This window comes from Formica exsecta, unplaced genomic scaffold, assembly GCF_003651465.1.
Source record: "Formica exsecta isolate Colony F162 unplaced genomic scaffold, ASM365146v1 scaffold38, whole genome shotgun sequence".
NCBI classification, from domain to species: domain Eukaryota; kingdom Metazoa; phylum Arthropoda; class Insecta; order Hymenoptera; family Formicidae; genus Formica; species Formica exsecta.
In genome coordinates, this window is record NW_021851042.1 from 1135698 (window position 1) to 1157558 (window position 21861).

General features: G+C 36.9%; 1 protein-coding gene across 1 annotated transcript in view; it reads right to left on the minus strand.

Moving 5' to 3' along the window:
• The window catches only part of LOC115239371, a 64520-nt gene that overhangs the window by 13050 nt on the left and 29609 nt on the right, over window positions 1-21861 (minus strand). Inside the window, exon 2 of the mRNA XM_029813855.1 lies at window positions 3471-3705. Within this exon, the coding sequence (XP_029669715.1) occupies window positions 3471-3705 (235 nt within the window). The remainder of the gene's footprint in view (window positions 1-3470; window positions 3706-21861) is intronic.

Here is a 21861-nt window from a genome sequence, read left to right on the forward strand (position 1 = left end):
TCTTCCGATGCCGTTTTTCAACGGCTTTAGAACGATTGTTATGCCACGAAACGCATAAGCACGCGTTGTACCGGACGGTTCACAAGCGAACGTCATCATTTTCTCTCACACACATTGATATAATATTGTATGATCGACAAGACAATATTTTTGGAAGAGGTAAAAAAATTAAATTTTTATAAATATAATTCTAGAAATAAATAATAATTTTCATAAATATTCTAGAAATAAATGCGTGTGAGAATAAAAAATATCTAATTTTTATTTTTTCTCCTTTTTGAGATAACAATATAGCTAACTTTGACATCCTCTTTATTTTTAATAATTATATTATGTTTAATAATCATACACATATTTCGAATATTAATAATGTTTATAGTTTTATGATCATATAGGCTCGATGCATGCATTATAATTCTTGCAGATAAACCAACCGTATTTCGTCGCGTATTTGTCGGTAATTTTACCGAGGAGACTTTCGCGATAGACGTGGAATATAGCGATCATCATCTGTGTGAGAACATTGCCGACAACCGCGGGCGTGGTGAGGCAATTTACGCGAATTCTGCACACAGCTTTCGCGGCGTATTGCTTGTCGCTCCAGCGAATTATTATTACAAGCTGCGATTATCGCTTAATAGCTGCGGCCTTGCTCGTAGGGACTATCCTCGCGACATACGCATAAACGTCACTGTCATTTAAATAACACGTGACGACCACGATTCGTAAAAATCGTGGGACACACGATCCATTGAACGGAACGTTGCGAAAGGTTTACAAAAGAAAAAAAATGCACGGCAATTAAACCACGATCAAACCTCAAGCAATTAACGAGTTGCCTCGAGCGATACATATGTAATAGTGATCGCCAGCCATTTACTTATTATTCAAATTATATCTATCACAGCCTATCTGTCCGTGTAATAAATTCTTCAGAGAAAATCATGCGCTTTATTATTATCATTATTCATATTATGATGAATTAGTCGATTAATCAATGACGAGAAATAAAAAATCAAATTTATGATAATTATCATGAATTAAACATTATGTTTATATATCAAATACGACGAATATCAAAAATCAAAAAATTATTGTATCTTTGTTTTTATATTTCGGTTTACAAAGTTTATTTTCACAACACTGAGCATATAATATCACGTTGCAAACTTGGAAAAGATCTTTTCTAGATCGTAAATGCGACGGTGACGATAATAAAGACAATCAAAGATATGATTTCTCGGAATATTCATAGTTCGTTAACGATTCAACGTGAATCGCGAAGTATACGATCGTGTCTAGAGAAGAAGAAGAAGAAGAGAAAGGGGTAGGCTCTCACGTGTATGCCAATTTATGCATACTTGAACGGACAACACCCACATAGCTTCGTGAGCATCGTCCAGATGCATCGAAGAACTATCGATTGGCGCGACGAGGTTCTCGAACTTTGGATCTCTATGAGATGCAACGTTGAAATTCTCCGCGAATGTGTTGATTAACAAAATGGCTGGACGATTTTTATCTATTTTCTTCCGTTTTTCTAAAATATATATAAACGAAGATCTATATATATGTTTTAATTAAACATTAATAAATTAATAAAAAAGTGTATAAAAATTGTAATAAAAACTTTCCAGACTTTCTAAGAATGGCAACCGCAGTTTTATAAATAATATCTAACATTTAATCGCGTCTCGCCTTCCTCCATGTAACCCCCGATAATAGATTCTTTCTCTTTCTTCCCCTCCCCCTCCTCTCTTCTTTCAAAGGAACAATGTTGAAGCTACGTCAATTTAAAGCGCGAAGACGACTCGATGCTTCATCATTTCTTTTTTGTTTTATGACTTTCGTCCTCTTTCTAGAATTAGCTCGGGTTCGCAATACGCATGCGACACGAGTGTCTGGAAAACCGGCTATTTTTGTTTCAGACGAGCCGCAGACGTCGTGGCATCCCAAGAGACATCAGCAAGCTAATTTAACCTTAACCCCTTCACACCCTTTCCATTTTCCGCGACGGCAATATCCCTTCGTCGTCGTCGTCGTCGAATTCTCTGCCTTTTTGATAAAAAGAGCTCACCCCCTTCTGAGCGCGAATAATCTGCCTACATTCTCCCGTCTAGACTCGCAGTGACTTATATAGAAAGCAATAAAAATTATGCACTTTTTTCTTCTCGATTATAAATATTTCGGCAAATTTCGATTTTCAACGAAAGTTTAATTGTTTCAATTGCGCTTATCATATTATATATCTTAGTAATTAAATTGTTTAAATTAAAATTCTACTAAAATATAAAATTCAGTAGAAATAAAATTTAACGTTATGTAATCTATTCGTCAAATTAATTGTCAATTCAAAATTCTGTGAAAACCAAGTATCCATATTCGACAAATCGGAAAAATCATATGCAAATTACATAACTCTAGGATATATACAAAATGCATTACAGTTTCTCTCATATATAATCTCAGCATTAAATATTCCTTAGAATGCAAACGCATCAGAGCATTTCGAATCTTGATAAGAGGACGTGAAATGATCCTGAAGTTCGATATCGTTAGAAACATATTTAACGACGAGCATCGCGTTCTTTCACCACTATTTCGCTGTCTCGTTTAACGGCATTTACATGTGCAATAAGCTTCGCAGATATCCTAGTTACAAATGCATCGTTTTATGAATATACCGTTACTTTTAAACCGAGTATGCCATCGTTCTTCGAACGCGTCAACCAAAACTCTGTTCTTTCTTGTTTTATCAATAAATCAGAACTTCAATGTGTTTACGGTGCCGCGCTTTCAAGACTTTTTATGTGTCTGTAAACTTTCACAACGATCGTTCGCGGTTTTTAAGACTTTAACACCTTAGTTTGGAGATCTTAACGCGCGAGGTTGATAAAGATTTAAAAATATAGTCATGTGCCACTTGACAACTTAGTTACACAGAATGTATAGTAAAATACAAAAATAAAATTGTGTCATGATTCATAAATAAAAATGACGGTAACGTAGAGATTATTTTTAAAAAATAGTGATAAAAATAAATTATATATCTTGTCAAGTAAATCGAACTAATAATTGCGTGCGTGTATGTGTAATCAGAGATTATTATTTATCGCAAATTGCAAGAATTTATTTAAATATTTTATTAATTAAATCCCAAATTAAAATTTCAAAATTTTATTCGCACTCTTAAAGCTTAATTTGGGAATATCGCTTTTAATTTTTTACCTATTAAATTAATTTCTCAAATTTCTCTTAAATTAATTAACTCTTCATCGAAGAAAGTATATCGAGCAATAAGTATTATATCCTTGCTACATTAATTCACCAATCTACTCATTTAACGATAGATCCTATAGAATTCGCTTGTAGACACGACTTTTCTAATTATTAACGGAATTAATCGCTAAATGGAATCTCGACACTTTCTTTGATGTAGGAAATGTTCGCAATTTGTTGAATTAACTGACCTGTCCATTAACAGCACATTATCGCCGACCTTCTTGTGGCAATAGCCCCACACCGGTATCGCGTTGAAGGTGATGTTAATGGTAGAATACTGAATAGGCTCGTTCGCCATGCTTCCGACGCCCTTTCCGCTCACCTGCATCACGAATTCGCCCTGGAATTCCGCAGGAAAGTAACAGCCCACGTTGAACTGGGGGTTGTAATCTTGGAGAACCTCGCTCATGATTACGGTGCCATCTGAAATGAAGAGGATAAATGTCTATTAGAGCTAGCTATGTAAACTGCTAAATGTTGAATTTCGCGAGAGATGCAAAATTTTATTGATATAATTTTAGCATCTATTTATAAAATATCACTTTCGTTAAAATAAACAATTTAATAAAAATAATATTAAATAATTCATTAAATGAAAAATAAATGTTAAGCATAATTTATCTCGAATCTAATTTTGTCATTTCTAATCGCACAAAATATAAAGTATCATAAATTATGATTTTAGATATATTTTTTATTTTGAAATTATATTATAAAGATAATATATCACACACACAATATCACATTTTATCAGGCAGATATAATATTGCGACTGTGTAGAGAATTATGGCATTCAAAGTGGTAACTAAATTCGTGCTCAGACACTCACGTGTTCTGCATTCAGCAATCCGTGAAAGGTCATTAACGTTACCACTAAGTTATCGCGAGAGACAGGTGTGACGATGACAGGTGGGATTACCAGCAAACTCGTGAGACGAGTAATATTATGCTTTCTTCCATCTACATATACATATCTATAAGATATGAAAGTTGGCGCGATTAATGTGCAAAGAAAGGTACAAAATTATTGTAACGCATAATTTTTAGTGTTTCTTCAGTAATAAATCTAAAAGTGTTAGAAATATTTTTATCTAGTACTTCCTCTTTAATATATTCGAGCAATCTAAAAATTTTTTACTTTTGATCACAAAGCTGGTTTTAATAAAATATAATAAAAATTTCAAAAAAAAATTTACTTTTCTTCCACTTTAATTTCATAAGTTTCATTTTATGAGAAAATCTATTTTGCAATGGCAATTCCGTCTATCTATGTCTGAAGAACATTCGTAAGAGACTAGACTCTCTTTTACAGAGCGCTGATTGAAAAACATGCATGTGTAGTTGGAAGTCGAACAAAAATCAAGGCTCTCTGGCGGTCTTTCTTTTTCATGTTTCTCTTTTTCTCGTTACAATCAATATTCACGCAAAAAGCGCCATCGTAAATTACTTCATGCATGATCTACGCTATAATAAAAGCCAAATCATGATCAAAGCTCTCGCAGTCCACGCGTTTATTGTAATTATTAATGAGGAATATTATGCGTATACATATATTTTTTGTACTGCGAATAGATCCTTCTTCGTCCGATAAATCGTGTAACATTGTAATAGGTAGCGGTTTGAAAACCTGGTCTCGCGAAAGGTTTCTAGCAGACAGGATGTATGTGTATATATATATATATATATATGATGATTAAAAAAACGAAGACTCTCTTTTACAGAGCGCTGATTAAAAAACATGTTGATTAAATGATTAAATGTTAGTTGATGGTAGGCAGAAAGACTACGAATAAGTTTCAATGATGCACAAGAAAATCGCAATTTCTTATTTCTTATTTAGCTTCAAATAGAGATGTTATTTTAATAGAATTTCATAATTTTAAATATATATATCAAGTTCTTAATGATGATTGACATAGAGAAATAATCGTATATAATAAAAAGTACAAGTCTTTTGATTCTAAATTGTTATAGTAAAATAAGATCTCGAAGACGACTGCCTTTAATTCTTTCCACTATATATATATGATGATTAAAAAAACGTATCTTCTCAGTTATTATTGTCCTGCGAACTATAATTAGCTTTCTCGTGAGCTGAACGACAGCAAGATATATTCCGTGCTCGAGGAAATACATAAATTGCATAAAAAGAAGATCGCACTTGCAAAAACTGTTGGAGCGTAATCACAAATGTGTAATCATAGTGATAGTATTTATCAGAATATAAAGTAGGTAGGAAAATAGGAAGAGTCGTTGATTAAATGATTAAATGTTAGTTGATGGTAGGCAGAAATCCTACGAATAAGCTTCAATGATGCACAAGAAAATCGCAATTTCTTATTTCTTATTTAGCTTCAAATAGAGATGTTATTTTAATAGAATTTCATAATTTTAAATATATATATCAAGTTCTTAATGATGATTGACATAGAGAAATAATCGTATATAATAAAAAGTACAAGTCTTTTGATTCTAAATTGTTATAGTAAAATAAGATCTCGAAGACGACTGCCTTTAATTCTTTCCACAAGCATGTCGAGATTCCGGATCTTATTAATTGACCGATAAATAATTAAAGTCGGCATAGCGACACAAAAGCCTCGGCACGATATGTATGTCATATAGCGCAAGAAAATAAACGATACAGAATGAAAAGACGATCATTGACTTACGTTCATCTTATTAAGGGCCACAAACGCGACGGAAGTGAGATCAAGTTTTTCCCACAAACCTTACCTAGTAGCACTTAAGCGCAGCGTACCTTTGTACACACGTGTATCTTCCGACAATCTGTGCGAATAATGCGCTCGTCTCGATCTTTTAGTCGTTCTTATCGTATTTTTGACGAAAAAAATCGCTAAAATTAAATCTCTTTTGCAAAAGCATGTAATTTCTTGATATCCCTGATGAGATTTTAAATTTGTAGATTTTGCTATATATTTTCAAATAAATTATATTTCACTAAACATTTTTTTCAGAATTGAAAGAACTGACTACCGATAAATAAAGAGGGAGCCAACATTGAAATTAAAAATTATATTACGGTAAATTCGATAAATTAAACTTTTGCTAAGGAATTGCGTCTGTATAAATCTCTTCCATTCGTCGGAATCTTGCCGCGGATGTGTACGCTGTTAGTGCAATACACTTGCGTACGTAACATTAATTTATCTCCAAGCGTAATTTCCGCTCTAATGGACTACCATCAATATGCAGAGAGGCGCGAGGAAATCGGCGTAATCTCGATCGTATTCAATGTCTTCGCATGTTCGAGGGATGTAATCCCCCAGGCGTTGCGACGAAGTCTTGCGCGCAGTTTCGTTCCTCAGGGATGCACATTCCTCGCGCGCAAACCGCCCATGGGTGCCGGCCCGATCGGTCGATGCGTCGCAATTACTCGGACGACTTTTTGGTTCCGGTAGAAGGCGTTTCTCTCATTCTTTCTCGCGTGCATGCGTCCGCGCTTCATCTTATGGCTCTCTTTCATCTGCATAAAGGACGATCAACTGCCCCTCTTACGTGACCTTCATTCCCTACTTCATCCTCGCAATCTCTCTCTCTTATTTCTTTTTGCTCCTTTAAAACCTCCACCATCGCTCCGATCTTCTCTCGCATCTTCGGACCAGGTGTTTGCATATATAGCCATTTGTCGGGATTATCGGTGGATAGTTGGTAATCGATATTCCACTGCTCTCTTTATGAATCTTTAATCTTATCTAAGAACCATCGCGTACATTATAATTAGAGAGCGTCATGCATCGCGCTGTCATGTCTTCCACTTATGGCTCTCGTGAGAAGCATACTTCGAGATGCTTGAAGGTGCTGGGAAAAAATTCCTATGTGGATATCTGCATAATTACGGGTAATGGAAATTTAGTTTTCCATGATGACAGATGTGATATTGATAATTAATTAGATACTGAAAATAACTGACATTTGTGGTTCTCGGAAGATTTCAGATCGTTAAGATCCTCGGCAAGATTAATGTAACAGTTTCGCAAAAAGTTTTTTTTTTTTATTTAAATATGAATTATGACGTCTAAAAATATACTCTGAGGAATTTGAGACTTTTATTTAGAAGATTATTATTAAGATCTTTATTTAGAGAAAAAGTTAAATTTTTTTTATTTTCGAGAGATATTAAATGTTTCAAATATATTAAGTTAGCTTTAATGATCTTTCTCTCTGTCAGGAAAGTTCATCAAAAGATTTTTTTAGAGCAATATTATAAAAATTGAGTTTAGCAATTTCATCGCAACACACAATATATTTGAAAAATACATCAATTATAAGATTATTTCGATTACGAAAACTAGACAAACTACCGTATTGTTCTCTCTCTCTCTCTCCTCTCTCTCTCTCTCTCTCTCTGTATCTCTCGCTCTTTCTCATCAAGTCCATTCACTTTTTTTCCATTCGTGTGCCCTTCATCTCTCCGCGATGATTACCCGACATTTCCTTTTCAACCTTTCCTTCGATACTACGCATTCCTTTGCTGGACGATTTAAGTTCCATCTCGTAAAGAGATACCAGGTGTTCGCGTACACAGGAGGGTCCTTAATCCGTACCTCCTGGTGAATTCTTAATGAATGCAACAGGCTCGATATGCCGAATGATCGCTCTGAAAATTAGAGGCTTGAGTCTAGAGAGTACGGGACGTAACCACGCATTATTTTAAGAAGGGGCTTGCCTCCGCTGTATCTCTACCTTCGTATCGACGATTCTCGGATCAAAAGATAAAACGACGCGACATTCTTTTAAAAACTAATTGTTTCTTTCCTATATGAGTAATCTTATAAATTTATTAATTGCGAAGAAGGAATATATTATGATCCTATTAATTTTATTATTAATGTAAAAAAATTATTAGTAATGTAGTTTTACAAATTTGTAATAAATTTTATCACAAATATAAAAATATAATCATACAAAAAAATTTGTATCGTAAAATAAAATGCTGTTCGCGAGCAATAAAATATATCCATTCAAGGAAATTAAAGATCAACGATCACGAGATTAAGGGATTATTGGGAAATCATCGAATCTTTTTTTTCTATATTGGAAAATCAGTCGTGATCAAACTGACTTGGCGCGAAGATGGACGCAGTGATTTCACGATCATTTATCATGAAAGATAGATCGAAGATTGGACGATCTTAAACCGTGTAATGGAAATCGGCGAGGCCAAGACCGTCTCGGTTATGAAATATCAGCGATCGTTGAATTTCACCTTTACGCGCGAATCAGTGGTACCGTTTTCTCATCGTTTAACCCGACATCTCCAAGCTCGATCCTATCCCGAGCTTCGAGATCTACGTCGCACGGCACAGCTCGACTCGGAGAGACAGAAAGAAAGAAAGAGAAAGAGAGACAAAGGTCTTCAAATTACGGTTGTAATATCTGTCAGAAGATCGCTGGCGCTTTCCATTAGATCGGGAGGTCAGACTTCAAAACCGTGCGAAAGGTGTGGCCCGGTATATCGAGTGCACCGCTGCGGCTAATGCTGTTTAATAACGGCTCGAGAGACACGAACTGTATTTGTGTATGTGTGCATGTCGCGCCGCTATCATAATTTCACGATGATTTATCGTAAACGGAGTCTATCATTTTCAAACTATCAAAAGCGCGCAATGATCGAAATGCTCGGAGCAATACGTTAAACCATATGAGTAAAAGTTGTACAAAACACTTAGGTTGTATTTATTTATAGATATGTGATTATCAAATATTTCATATTTTTATATAGATAATATTAAGAGTTAAACTTTTTCAAATGCAAAATAAAACAAAACTTTTCCTAAGTATAGATCTCATTAATTTAATTATGACATCTTTAAAAAATTTCTAGAGATAAATTTTTCTTCATGATTCAATAACATAATTCTTTAAATTACTATATAGTTGTACATTGTATTATATTTTATGAATATCTATATAAAGTGAAATTAAAATTATTAAAATAAAATAGTTCATAGATTTACACAAGATAGCATACTTTCATTGCATTATAAGAATGTGTGATAAAAATATTTACTCTATGTATGCTATCGTGAAATATCATACTTTATTATACTAGTATAGCACAGCTCTTATACTTGCTCCCTTGTCAGAAAGAACTAAAATTATACGCTAAAACGATGCTTGGCGACCAGCCCCGCGGTCTACTCCCACGTCTCGCACCATTATCTATGGCAAAAAAAGGCACACGGAAAGACGGGCTGCGCTAAACTAAACTCTCGGCGACAACTTCGATAAATCCCCGGCGCCGCCGGTTCCGCCGTATAATCGCGCCCCCGCCGATTCCCGACGTTCCGGGGGACGAGGAAGGCACGTTCTTCGAACCTGGCCGGCGCTCGCGCTAGCTGGTGACTTCAAAGCCGTGCGAAAGGTGTGGCACGCGGTGCGGCACGGGGTCCTAGAGTTATGAGGCCTCTCGCTTCTCAGGAACCCGAGACCACCGAGTTCAGTCGTATATATAATGCATGGAGAAGAGCGCGGAGAAGCGCGACGAGCAGCGACGAGCAGCGACGAGCGAGCAAAAGAGAAGTCCAACTTCTTCTCTTTCTCCTCTCTCTCTCTCTCCTTCCTGTTTCAATTCTCGCCCTACAGCCTCCTTCCACATGCCTGTCTCTGTTTGTCTTACCAACGACCGCTCGTTGATCACTTGTATTTCGAGAGCCTCTTTCGCTGCTCAGGTTGGGACGCGAATTGCTCTAAGCGGAATTGTCGTTTCTGGTTCGAAATCTCTGAGAAAGAACCTTCTGAGAAAGAACCTTAGGATCTTCGGATTGCATAAAAATTTTTTCATTTTCTTCGAAAAAGTTACATTAAACTTGGGAATATAATAAATAACAATTCTTGCTTGCGATGAGTGCGATAGGACGACATATAATGACAAACGTGGTCGCATTTTATATCGTCAATAATTTTTGGGGGAAGAAGACAATTCCCAACCGAACACCTTATAGAGACTATAATCCTGTCTGTAATCTCGTTTATGCGTGACAAGCAGGGAGGAGCGTGAACTGAGAGACATTTATCTTCGCGCTACGAAAACCGTATCATAATAGATTTAACGGCCTTCTAACACTTTTTGTTTGAGCTATATTATATTTCATAAATCCATAAGAAAATATTTCACGATAAAGTCACTAATATTATAATATTTTATATCGTATATACATATCTACACGATGGAAGTTAAAATTATCAAAGATCGCTTTCAAGGAATTTTAAATCTCTTTCATCTTGCGATTGGCGATCGAAAATTTTTAACTGTCAATTCGACTTCCAATTTCCAACTTCTATACGACTCGTGTAATTGGCAAACACGTGTCAAATTAAATCCAAAATAATTTTTGCGGAAACGTAATTACAACGCAAGTCATTCTTAATTAAACGCTATTGAACGAGTATGACTTGTCGTTTTTAATCAAACAGTCAAAATGGAAGGTACAATGAAGCGTAATGAGAAATTTTCTTGAATAACATCACGCTTATTTAGTAATGATGAATGAAGATATGCCTTCCCAGGTCACGTGATGCAAACGCGCGCACGACAGGTTTTATTATGTCTAGCACGATCTCTTATCCCGCAGGTTATCACGGAAGGAAGAAGCCGAGCGGCTGCTTCGACGGTAAATCTCACATCTGTGTCGGGTGACATCAGCGTCGTCGGTTATCTCGATTGTAAGAATGCCTGATCACCCGAGACTCGTCGAGCTGTGCCGTAGATGCACGGGATAAGCGGCGTATATACCGTGTAGCGAGATCACTACCGTGATTCGCGACCCGTTAATGGTGGGCCCTGCACGCCTCGTTTACTTAAGAAAGTACGCGAATCCAGGTACAGTTACTAATCACCGGTTTGGCAACGACAGCGCGAATCTTACGGGGAGGTATTTCTGAGATTCCTGGGAACGGTTAATGAGCACCTAAGTGATCGCTAAGTCCATTATTTCCGCGTAAAGAGTTTCTGTGACACGTGAGCAAGTGGATCGTGTAATTTTTTTTTTTTTTTCGAATTACTTTGACCGAATTTGTGTCCAAGTCCTTCCGCATCTTCTTTATATCCAGTTCATACAAAAGAGAACATTTAACGTTATTCAACGACTAGCTCGTAAAATTTGCAAATCTCGATAATAATAATTCTTGAAGATGTCACGCGAGATAAATCAGAATTCGTAAGAATTAAAAATTGAAACTAACTGCAACTGGCTTTCGAGCGGCAACAGGAATAATTCGCGTATATATATATACATATATAATTCAGGCATACTCGTGTGTCGAAGTAGTTCGTAGAGGAATACGATTACGGAGGCGTGTGGAGAAGATGGTATAAATAATCGGAGTCATCAGAAAGAGAAGGGAGAGACCCATCGCATTTGCGTTTGTCATCTCGACTTGCGGTTATCGTTAAGAAAGAATGCTAAAGAGATCTACCAGAACCACTCTCGTGTTAGTCACCTGAGCCTCTGACGAGTCCGTATCGGAGCTCTGTATCGCAGATAAAGAGTTATGTGTATGTACACGGAGAGATACAGGCCGATTCGAAATTGATTCATTTGTATATGGCAATAGATACTTTTATTCAATTACTTCGAAATTGATTCTCTCTGCGTGTGAGAGAAAATAGATCATTCTATTTAATTTATGAGATGGTACAAATTGTATAATTTAAATGTGTAATCATAATATAAATAAATTGTTTACATTTTAATACATCAAAAAAGCTTAAGTTTTGTAAAAAATTCTAGTATAACTTTAGCAGCGATTTTACCAAGACATAAAAAATTTATAATATCGAAACAAAAAATGTTATTATGCAATGTTTCGTTGCATCTTTGTTAAACGTTTGTTTTGCGAGAGCCGATAGTTCTGCAGCACCCTGTACAATTATATTCGCGTGCCTGTAGCCGAGCGTATATAAAAGGATCTCGTGTCGGTGTTGGATGCCTATTTACAAGGAGAGCCGCCCGAGTAAACCGATATCGGACTGATAGAGAGAAATTCGAACATAAACCGCATTACAAGCAAAAATAAATCGAAAGTAAGAGCGAGCGAGAGAGAAACGGATTGAGAGAAGCTCTTAATCGATCGCATACACAAACCTATCACATTGAAATTCAATAAATTACGATAATAGTAACAAACGTTCTACATGCTAACATTTATATGAATTTATAGTGCTCATATTTCTCCAAACATTTTTATAATGAATTCTTCTAAACATATTTTTTTCCACGATTAACTTTGTGTAAGTTATAATTCGTATAAATATTTTCTTAGAAAATTATATAATAATGCTTCTATTATTTATGCTACTAAAGACATGTAGACTTTAATTTCTCTTAAAAAGAAAAAATATATAGACATTTTATCGAAAGGAATTAAAAGTGCATATTTGCAACAAACGCATTTACATCAAGAATTCCTAGATGCGCTGAGCTTGAGCTAATAGCTAATGCGTGAACTATTGTATAAATCTCGCCTCTTGCGTTCGCGTCAAAATTCATCCGCGCAACTTCATCGTCGTTGCATTATTTGCGTGACCAGAGCGGCATATAAATGCTGTGATATATAAACGAGTCATCGCGATAATGACTCCATGCGCAGTTGGATGTACTGCTCATGGTTATCATAAATTATTTCTCATTCATCGTTCGTCTCATCGATGGATGACAGATGGATGCACCGGTGATGTACCGACGTCGGACTCGCTCGTCTGTGCAATTGCGATTGCAATTCGATGAGAGGAAACACATACCCTTTCGTATCCCAATCGCGCATACCGTGTTCGATTTTCTTCATAATTACGGACACATTCTACACAATTCCGCGATAATTAGAGATTCGATCTATGATTTTTTTATATGTGTCGATAATTATTAATTCTCACTTTCGATGATTGATCTTTTCTAATCCGTAAAATATTTGTATTTAATTTTAATAAAAGTAATTATAAGCGAAGAGTCTAGGAATGTTTTGCCATCGAAAATTTGTTACCAAATATACTAACAATAAGTTCCGAAGTGAGTGATTAAGGATCAGGTACTAGGTCGTGGACCACAATGCGAGAAACGCGTGTAGAGTATAGTAACTGGGATAAATTACGGTGAGAATTCTCACGGGAGAAGAGAGGTGCACGCCTCTTTTTCCCGGCGTTGGCGAGCGCAAATGCGCAAACAGTGTAACAAAGTCGTAACGGCGCTATTATCTGCTTAAAACCACAAGCGGGCCGATTGCGCGCGGGCACCAGCACACCTCCGTCACGCTATCTCGACGCCCTTACTTAAGGGAGCGCCGACCTGCGGAAGCGAGAGAGAGCGCTATTTAATACCCGCTATACCCCGTCGAGATCGCGCGCGACGTGGTAGATATTTGCTATCTTTGCTGGAAAACGAGCGTTTCCGGCGGCGACGGTGCCTCGCCTTTCTCATTCCGCGTCCTCTGTTTATCGAGCCATGGGAAACGTAACCTTCGCGTATCTCGCTTTCCTTCCTTACGAAGGAAGGCGAGAGCGGGCGGGCGCGTTCCGTCAGCCGGGTTTAAGGACCTCTGTATCACGCTGGTAGCCAGCTCTTCGTTCCATGAGAAAGAGAAAGGAAAAGGAAGAAAGTTCTTTAAGAAAATTATACAAAAATTAATTATAATTATTACGAAATTATTTTCCTAAAAATTGTTACGATAAAAAATTTTCAACTTCTCTTGTAAATGTTATACAAGGATTGAAAAAATTTTAGATTCTTCTCATTGTCAGTCGTTTCAATCTCAGCTGTTCAGCTGATAATTTTTCACGTAAATCTGCAATCGTAATCGTTTCGCAATACAGTTAACGTTGAAATTTCCTTTGCCACTTTAATCTAAGGCAATTTGTGTTACGAAAGCTGACAACAATGCGAAATTTGCACGGCTAAGAAGCGAGATGTAGATAGGAGCGCGATTGCGAGCGCGTCGAGAGTACAGAGGAGAATCGCGGCGTTTTACAATACACGAGTTTCCGCGAAAGCGAGTTGTCGTCATCTTATCAAGTCATCAGATCGGAGAGCCGCGGAGGTGAGCTTCAACTTGGTACTGTGGAAAATAGGCCGGTGCACGGTCTGTCCGAGAGAAGGAATACAAGATCTCGGCGAAGCCCGCGTTACGAGCGAGCTGCGGCTTCTTCAATACTCTCGCCGCGTTCCTTAGCAATTTGCGCGTAAACATGGTAAACGGAAGCGAGCTATTAGCAGACTCCGGGATCTTGTTCCGCCGCGATCGTTTCTTTGGATGTTACCGTCTTGAGTTTTTTTACGTTCAACGCTGAACTGAGAGCTGTACAATAAAATATTGATAAAGTGATTTCTGGAAGAGAAGAATCGCATGATTGCCATTATGCCGTTTAATCTGCGCCCATTCGTCCCAGTTGGTCTTTTTCTTTAAACGACTCCCATTTCCTGCCATCCGTCGTGAATTCCGAACGGAAAGAGGCAAGATACAAAATATCTACGTACATGATGGGAAGGCGATATTTCAATTTCTCTCGCTCGAATTTTTATTTATTTTTGTTTGTACGAGAGATGTGCGACGCGTCTTTTATTTCTTACGGCATATCATGCACTCAAAAAAGTGGTTTTGCAACTACAGCAAAAATTTTCTGGGTGCGCAAAATTAACTGAGGTACATAAATGATTAGCAAATACTGTGATATCGCATATGTTTCGCATTTAATCAATCTAAGTGACAGAGACAGAATTTATATCTGAACTGTTTGTGAAATTTAGAAAGAATGTTTTTCTGTGGGGCGCCTATCCATGTTAAGGCCAATCATACTTGTTATAAAGTTTGGCTGTGGTAGACAGAAAAAATTAGCGGCAAGAAACAAATGAATATATAATCCTCACGTCTAACATATTTGTATAACGCGCTCAATCTATCTAGCTCTTTTAAACAATTTTTCTCAATTTTTCGATGCTGCAGTTATAATTGGCAGTTATATTTCTCGCAAAGATCGTTCTAGCTGTAGTATCGAAACTCATATTTATCCAATGCAGTGATTAACATTTGGCAATGGGACCTAAATTTTCTAGAAGATATTATTAGAATATTGCTGCTATAAATTCTATATGTAACAGACAATATTCTAACAGATACAAAAAATAGCGATAAATTTTTGTTGTGACACCTAGAAATCTACCTATATCAGCAAGACATTTTTTTGAGTGTGGTTTAATGAATATGTAACTAGCAACGTTTCTCAAAAAATTAAAAAAATATATATACAAGAAACTGATGTCGCGCACAAATTAGTAATTAATACAATTGCTGCTCGATGACTTGCGCAGTTTTATTAGTATTTCTTTAGATTAAAAATCTGAAGAAATGATTAAACTCACGTCTTAAATTTCTGGTTAAACTTGCGTATATCCATCCGTGAGACGAGAAATTATTTTATAATCTGCTAAAGTGTAATTGTCGTTTTCAAGTAGATTAATAATCAAACGGGTTTAATAAACTTTCGAAAAAGCAACAGTAATAGATCTGTTGATGAAAAAGTTGATTAATCTCCTTATATACGAATATTCCTTTTTTTGCCGAGTCATTATATTAGGCCGCTTGATGCATGACGATTTGTTTCATCACCGCCGCGACGTGCGCAAAGGATCAAACGACTCTCGTTTCCGGCCGGCGAGAAACATTTCTTGCCGTAAAAAAAGGCGAGAGAGCGTGCAATAGTATTTCATTTCATAATTATGCGATACCGTAAAATTGAGATTTACGGTCGTGTAGCAATGCACGTCTAATTTACAAATATTAAACTAAGTCTGGCATATTGTATATATATATACACATATATGTGTGTATATGTGTGTGTATGTGATCTAAATAAGTTTTCTATAAATGAATAAACGCGCTCGGATTAAACAGAAACAGTTTTAAAACACAGGCAATTAAACTAAATTTATTTTCGATTATTTTTGACATATTATATGACTTCAAATATCTCTTTATAATTCAAAAAATTTTATATTATACTTTACTTAATATTATTATAATAATTTCCAAATATATAACAAAATATAATTATTCTTCCAAGCATTTTCTCTTTTATCATTTTTCAATCAACTTTATATTTCTTTATTTGGTTCAGACTTCAAATTAAGATATGCTTGATTTTAATGGATTATATCAGCGGCGAAAAAATCTTAATTAATGACGGCTACTAATATGTAATTAGGGAACAGCGGGAGATCCGTACGTTCTTGTTTATTGAGTAACTATTACGGGAAATTAACGGCAGCGAGGCATGGCGCGCGGCTCTACGCTTTCTGAAGATGGTCTACGAGGCGAGAACTAACAGCAGCGCGGGGAAGAATGAATCTTTTGTTTCCTTCTGATCAATGGCCGAGCACCCACTATGCGCGAAAGAAATCCTGCTACATGGAATGTAAAAGAATAATTCACAAATTGCCATTCAAATATAGAAATTCATAAGAAACAATTTTGTTTTTCAACGATTATTGCAGATAATTGAAAGATAAAATTGTCTGATAAAGTAACCATGTTATCTCATTGCTTGATTAAATATCGAGGTATTAATAGTTTTCGAAATGATAAGAAATAGTAATAAATATATAACTATAATAAAGTATATAATTAATAATCGCGTTTCTCGAATGCATTTTGCTCTTGCTATTCGTCATCAAATATGAAGAATCGATAAAAAAAGAATAGCTATGACACTCTCATTAAAATTGTGGCGAACAGACGCGTTCCTTTCCCATGTCGCTATCTTGTCCACAATGTATCCATTTGAAGGCTCACTGAAGTGTATCGCAAAACATTGTCCGACCGTCAAGAATTTTTTGAGGCGCGCGATAAAAGTCCGCTCCCTCGTGTATCGAAGGAATCATCATCACGATCCACATCCGGTGGTCCAGCAGCGTCCCCCCCCCTTCGTTTCGCCGCTTACCGAGCCGCGTTTTTCGAGGTCGGTGAGCTTGCAAAAAGTGACCTTCCCCGATCCTGACAACATCCTCATCGGATTTCGTCCTCACCAGCTAGAATTGGCCAGGCTTTGTGCGCCATATGGCCTGAAAAACCACCATGCCCACCGCCGTTCATGGGCGCCCATCAAAAGGGGCACATATTTGTCGTCCTTTCCCGATAATTATCTCCGTAATGAGTTAGCGTAGAAAAAAATAAATAGCTTCTTTAATAACCTTTTACTTATATATAGCTTCATTAACGAGTGATGGCTCTAACAATAAGTACTCGAATAGAGATCATTTTTTTTATTTCACGCGGGGATTGCATGGAATATACCATTCTGTAGCTTTTATTTTGCGCTTATGAAATTATGATCTTTATATCACAAGGTCGTAAAATATATCGTGTAGTTAACAGTTATAAGATTAAATGGCTGTAATTAAGAAAGAAATGAAAGCAAAAGTTATAGAACTAATTTAAAAGGCAATTTGCGTGCTATTACGTTATGAACAGAATTTATCTGCTCTTTCAATATATTCTTATATTCACCTCTACTCACGGGAAACTGAATACGATATTGCGTTACATTAATTAAGTATATCATTATTCATGTTATATTATTAAGAAAATAAATATTAAAATTAAATTACAGTAAATTACTTTTTAACGATATGTGTCACAGTGTGCTTTAAATACATGACGTGATCAAATATACGGCATGCGAAAACCTTCCATCGGGAGGGTAAAAATTCCCCTGGACGCCCATGGTCTGCCAGTTCTCCTTCCGTTGGCTCATCATCGTTAATACGAGGCAACCGTTGGCAGATGCCTGATTCCCTCTTTACACAACTTTTTTTCTCCATCTCGACCTCTTCTCGATTCCTTCCTTGTAATTATCGATCGCCTCTGACGGGATCCAGAATTAAGAGCTTCCGCGGGACAAAGCACGGGTATTATGGTGGTTTGCGCTTCCACGAATCGATCGAGCACTCGATGATTATCTGAGCGGTATCGAGCTCGGAAAATTAAACCTGACTCTTTTCTTGTATTCTCGAGTGATTTATCTATAACTCTCATGTATATACGTGCAACATATTAACGCGTATAGATATCATTTATCTTATTGTAAATAGAAAAAAAGTGTATCAATACGCGTTTCACAAATTTTTTATCTGTGTACCTGCAGACTTATGTAAATTTGCATACATAATATATTTTTCTTTTCTTCTTTTAGATTTTGTAAATTGATGCTGGTCTTTACGTCTAGCGTTAAAATTAATAAAAAAAATTAAACTGATTGAGTAATATATTAAATAAAATATAAATTATCTGTAGAAATATTTTAGATAAAATAAAATGTTTATTTACACAATTAAATATAATATAGAGGAATTATCGAAACGTTATTGATAGATTAGAGAGAAGCTTTTTGCAAATTAAAGAAACGGAAATGTGACAAAAAGAATCGATTTCTCACGATTGCTTTGGAATATTTAACTGCGGCACAAAGCAGAAGGAAGAGGATGAGACACTTCCGATGTCGGACAACAAAGTTAAAATTTCAAATGACAGTGTGGAACATCGACTGCACCGTCAGGGAAAAAGAAAGAAATAGAGAGAGAGAGAGAGAGAGAGAGAAAAAAGGAGACAGAGAAGAGAGAGGGAGAAAAGTGAGCTACCACAAAAATCTTCCCGCGAACCTTTCAGCCGGATGAAGAAGCCTCACCGGAAGTCGGTCAACCTAAAAGACCATGATCAGCTTGGGAAGCGAAATAGGGAGAAAAGAGGTTCGCGAGAACGACTCTCTGTCGCCAACCTACACAGAATCCGCAGCTTAATAAAAAAGTGTGTAGCCTCAAAGAGATTTTGTAATTCTCTTTACAAGATTGCACACATCTTCTTACATTATTATTCGATATTATCAGCTCACAAGCTGATCTGTGTACGAAAAAATACGCGCCGCGTACTGTTTTAAAACCAAAGGGGGAAAAAAAAAAAAAGACCGAAGCCGAGCTCATTTCGCTCGAGATTGTTTCCTTTGCGACCAGCTCTTATGCCGAACAGAAATCGCATCACCCTCCGGCGTGCTTAAGAGGATCAAGGCTTGAGAGAGAGAGAGAGAGAGAGGGAAAGAAAGAAAGAGAGGAAAAAAGGCGATCGTCTCGCGTGAGCGATTCTGGGATGCAACTCTCTCGATATCGTCGTGCAGTAACCCTGCGCGCGCGCGCAAAAACGCATTATGCACATCGTGTTGCAGGTCTTTCTTCACGCCACTATCATCGGGCAGCCGCGATACAGTTCCCAACCGGCGCAAACGAACAGTCACGCGCGAAGGCCTTGAGAGCAGCTGGAGGCCACACCTTGGCATTCTTCGCCGCGATTAGGGTCGTTTAGAAGCCCCGGATGCATTATGGATAGGGTGGATATCTCCGAGTCAATTAAAGAGCGTGCACGCGTGTACGCGCGTGTACTCTCTTTCTCTCTTCCTCTTTCTCTTCCTTTGTATGCCTTTTCCTCCAACCGTTTCTCCTCGCTCCTTCATTTTCTCCGCTCAACATCGTACCGTATACCTGCGCTCATTATGGTCCGCGTGATGAGAAGCTGCACCGACATTCGACGTTCATTTCACGGGCCAAAGTAGCGAGTCGGCAAAACGATTTGCGTAAAGACAATCTGATTGAGTGTTGTGTTCGCGTGCAGCCGTTGTTGAGTAACGATTAATTTATCGATGTTATTTTATGGCGCAAACATATTGCGTCTCGAGAAAAATTATAATCGAAAGTTAAAGGACATTACATTTTAAATTTCACATTTTTATTTTTTAAAATCTCGGTTTATCTGCGATAGAGAAATATAAATTTGAAAAATTTTGAATACCTGAAGCAATCAAATCTGTCGACAATATAATTTTTTACGTACAGGTACGAATGCAGAGATTATATCTTTTAGATATTCGCGAGAACTCACTTTCAAGAAATCATCAAATTTCTTATTATACTCTATATATTTTTATTCTCTTTTTATATAGTCAATCCCATAAAAATGATTCTTTGACAGTCATTCTTTATATATTTTCTTTTTAATGTTGACGGTTATTGTGTTGATCAATGCTAAATTTCTTCGATAAAGTTTCGATCACTTATAACATATTATTAATTTTGTCAAATAGAAAATGTTGCATATTCCATATTTAATCAAAAATGCCAGAGCATTTCTCACTAAGTTGTCCTTTTATTAGCTAAAGTGTAGCTCTATAGCTGTCTATGTCAAATAATCGCATATTGAACCATTGCAATCATTATATCAATCTGTCCATTGATGGCACGTGTCATGAATAAGATTCGTTCGAGAAGAGAATCATTCACTTTACAATGGCAATCGGCCGCGGACACGAGCAGAATTAGTTATACTATGATCGGTAAAGTCTTTCTCTAAATATAATCGACCCGTTTCCGGTCGTCGGGCAGAAGCTGCTAACTATAAATATCTGAGTTCGAGCATGCGTAACCGCAGGAAGTTACACGCACGTAGAAATGTAAACGCGTGTAGTACACGCGTGTGGTGGTCGATGAATGGGTACGCGTGTCGAAAATTGAAATGTTTCGATCACCCTGGGAATTTCGATCAGATGTCTAATGTCGAATTAATCGCATTGATTTGCATCGCGAAAATAAATTTCCATCTCCATACATATCGTTGAAACATGACGTTTACTGTTACAAGACTGTCTACAGCGATTTCTCAATAAATCGCATTAATCAAGCGCTAAAATAGTTTTAATTTTTATTATAATTAGTCAAATCGCATTAATTTCTCGCGCAAAAGAATTCCCACGCATATGTTAATTGGCGGCGATACATTTGCGAATTCTTTCGAACGAATTTTCGACGGCAATTGCTCTGAGGAAAACACAGAGACGGCTGCTGCAGGAGAAAATTGCATGATAAGGATGCGGCAGGACATAATGCAAGGTTGGAAATCCTGCCAAGCGGCGGTAGGCAGGTAGATTGCAACGCTTCCTCTTTACTAGAATATAAATTTGAGCGGAACGCGCGTTCACTTTCCTTTCCTCGTTAGTATCGCGCGGCGACGTGCGATCTCGTTAGTGAGCCTCTCATGGAAACGCGAAAAATATGTATCGATATTATCGCACGTCTCGCTACACACCGGACGTCCTGTCCCGAGACTATCGATTGTGCTCCGCCGTTAATACCCGTCATGATAGAATTCTCAGTCGACTCGCTGGTTTAAACTTGATTTAATTGATCAAGATCTATAAAGATAATCCTGAATTACTGGAGCAACAAGACACAATAATCACACGTTAATTTTTACTCACACTATCGTCTTCAGACGATTAATTTTCTATCACAAAGGTCTCAGTGTATAAATATAAGCAATTTTTAAAAATCGAGGAGGTAATGATAATCGCTTCCACAATTTCCTGCGACCTCGGTGACGGCTAATTGCCAATTAGAAAGGAGCCACAACAATCTATTTCGCCAATGAACTTCCGCTTACATCTTTATAATGAGAACCTTATGAACTAGACATTAGACTATGATGAACTCTGACTATATGCCATTAGATTGTCAAATTAATATTAACTTT